This window comes from Vombatus ursinus, unplaced genomic scaffold (assembly GCF_900497805.2).
Source record: "Vombatus ursinus unplaced genomic scaffold, bare-nosed wombat genome assembly UNPS02014798.1, whole genome shotgun sequence".
In the NCBI taxonomy this organism is placed as follows: Eukaryota; Metazoa; Chordata; class Mammalia; order Diprotodontia; family Vombatidae; genus Vombatus; species Vombatus ursinus.
Window position 1 is genome coordinate 63,575,280 of NW_020954576.1, and position 1,644 is coordinate 63,576,923.

General features: G+C 50.2%; 1 protein-coding gene across 3 annotated transcripts in view; it reads left to right on the forward strand.

Annotated features, from left to right (window-relative positions):
• Window positions 1-573: 573 nt before the first annotated feature.
• LOC114049573 (cytochrome c oxidase assembly factor 6 homolog) overlaps window positions 574-1,644 on the forward strand; it is an 8,914-nt gene continuing 7,843 nt past the window's right edge. Inside the window, exon 1 of one of the 3 annotated variants that reach the window (XM_027870822.1) lies at window positions 574-677. Coding sequence is in view for 1 of the 3 variants with exons in the window: in XM_027870821.1 (XP_027726622.1) it covers window positions 969-981 (13 nt within the window). In the remaining 2 variants the exon portion in view is untranslated. Of the gene's footprint in view, window positions 678-879; window positions 982-1,003; window positions 1,121-1,644 lie in introns of those variants that run through there. The other 2 variants (XM_027870821.1, XM_027870823.1) reach the window with 2 other exon arrangements.

Genomic DNA, 1,644 nt, shown 5'->3' on the forward strand with positions numbered 1-1,644 from the left:
TTAAGACTATAATTTACAGAGTACGTGCCAACCTGCATTGGTAGAGGGAGTGCGCTATACAAGGGAAACCAGAAGTCCGGTCCTCGTGCCTATACTTTTTAAGGGTTATAGACTTGGATTTGGAAGAGGGTCTTCGAAGTAATCCAGTTCAAGCCCCTCATTTTACCGATGAATAAACGACAGCTCACATGTTAAGTGACTTTGTCAAGGTCACTCTGCTTGTCACAGCAAGTACCATTAATAAGACTTTCCACAGGTGCAGGTTACCTCCTAAAAGCACAAATGTTTACTAGAGAGTATTTTATGATTTGGGTTTCCTATTACATAAAGCCCCCTACCACCTCCCTGTCCCGCGGTCCCGGCCCACGTCCTAGCCCAGGAGCAGGGAGGGAGCCCCAGGGAGGGGTAGACAACTGAGAGATACTGCCCACGACGGAAGTGAAGGGGAGACCCCCAGCCCCAGACACGTCAGCTAAGACAAAGGCCATTTTCCTCCGCAACATCGGGTCGTGAAGTCAGCTAACTTGTCGTCCACACCAGCAGCTTCCGGCAGCAGCCGGAAATCGCTCACAAAGAGGGCAGAGGAGGGAACACAGGAAATCCCGCCCCCTCCATCTCGAGGAGACGGTGGCTCGAAGGAGTCACATCGGAAGGGCTCGGTGTTCCGCTCCAAGCAGGTAAGTCACTCTTCTTGGGATGGTTTCCTGATTGCGGGGGTGGCCCTCGGGTCTGTACCGACTCTGTCGTTAGAGAGAAGGCCTCCCTCCCCCAAGGGAACGGGCCCGTCCTCAGAGTCGCGTTTCCGGGCTGGGGAGGCGGCTTTCCAGGGACCTGCTCCATTCCGGCTTTTGGGGGCGGAGCCAGCGGGCGGAAGTGGGAGGAAAGAAGCCGCCGGGTTCTTCCCGTAGCCCAAGGTTGTTTTGTAGGGTCGGGGGAGATGTCAAAAGTTTTACAAACTTTAAGCCTTTATGGATGATTCAGGTAGTAGAGGGAAATCCTGACCCACACTCCATGACCTCTCTGTCTCAGTTTCCTCGTCTATAAAATGGGGATAACAATAGTCCCTACTTCACAGGGCTGTGAGGATCAAATGAAATACGTATAAAGCGCTGTGGAAATGGTCTGTATTATTGTCGGTAGGTAGGTGGCTCAGAGTGCGGGGCCTGGAGTCTCAAATCCGGTTTCAGACACTTAACTAGCTGTATAATCCTAGGCAAATCATTTAACCTCCGTTTGCCTCAGTTTACTATGGGGGTAATAATAGACCTTACCTCACAGAATTGTTGAGGATTGAATGAGATAATTGTAAAGTGCCTTCAGTCATATTCAGTCGTGACCGATTCTTTGTGATCTCATTTGAGGTTTTCTTGGTTTGCCATTTCCTTCTCTAGCTCATTTTACAGATAAGAGAACTGAGGCAAACAGGGTTAAGTGCCTTGCCCAGGGTCACACAACTAGTGTCTGAGGTTGGATTTGAACTTAGGAAGATGAATCTTCCCGACTCCAGGCCTGGCACTCTATCCACTACACCATCTAGTTGCAACAGTTGTAAATTGTATGTGCCAGACATGTGCTATATAAATGTTAAGTGGTTGTACTCCTCCTCCTCCTCCTCCTCCTCCTCCTCCTCCTCCTCCTCCTCCT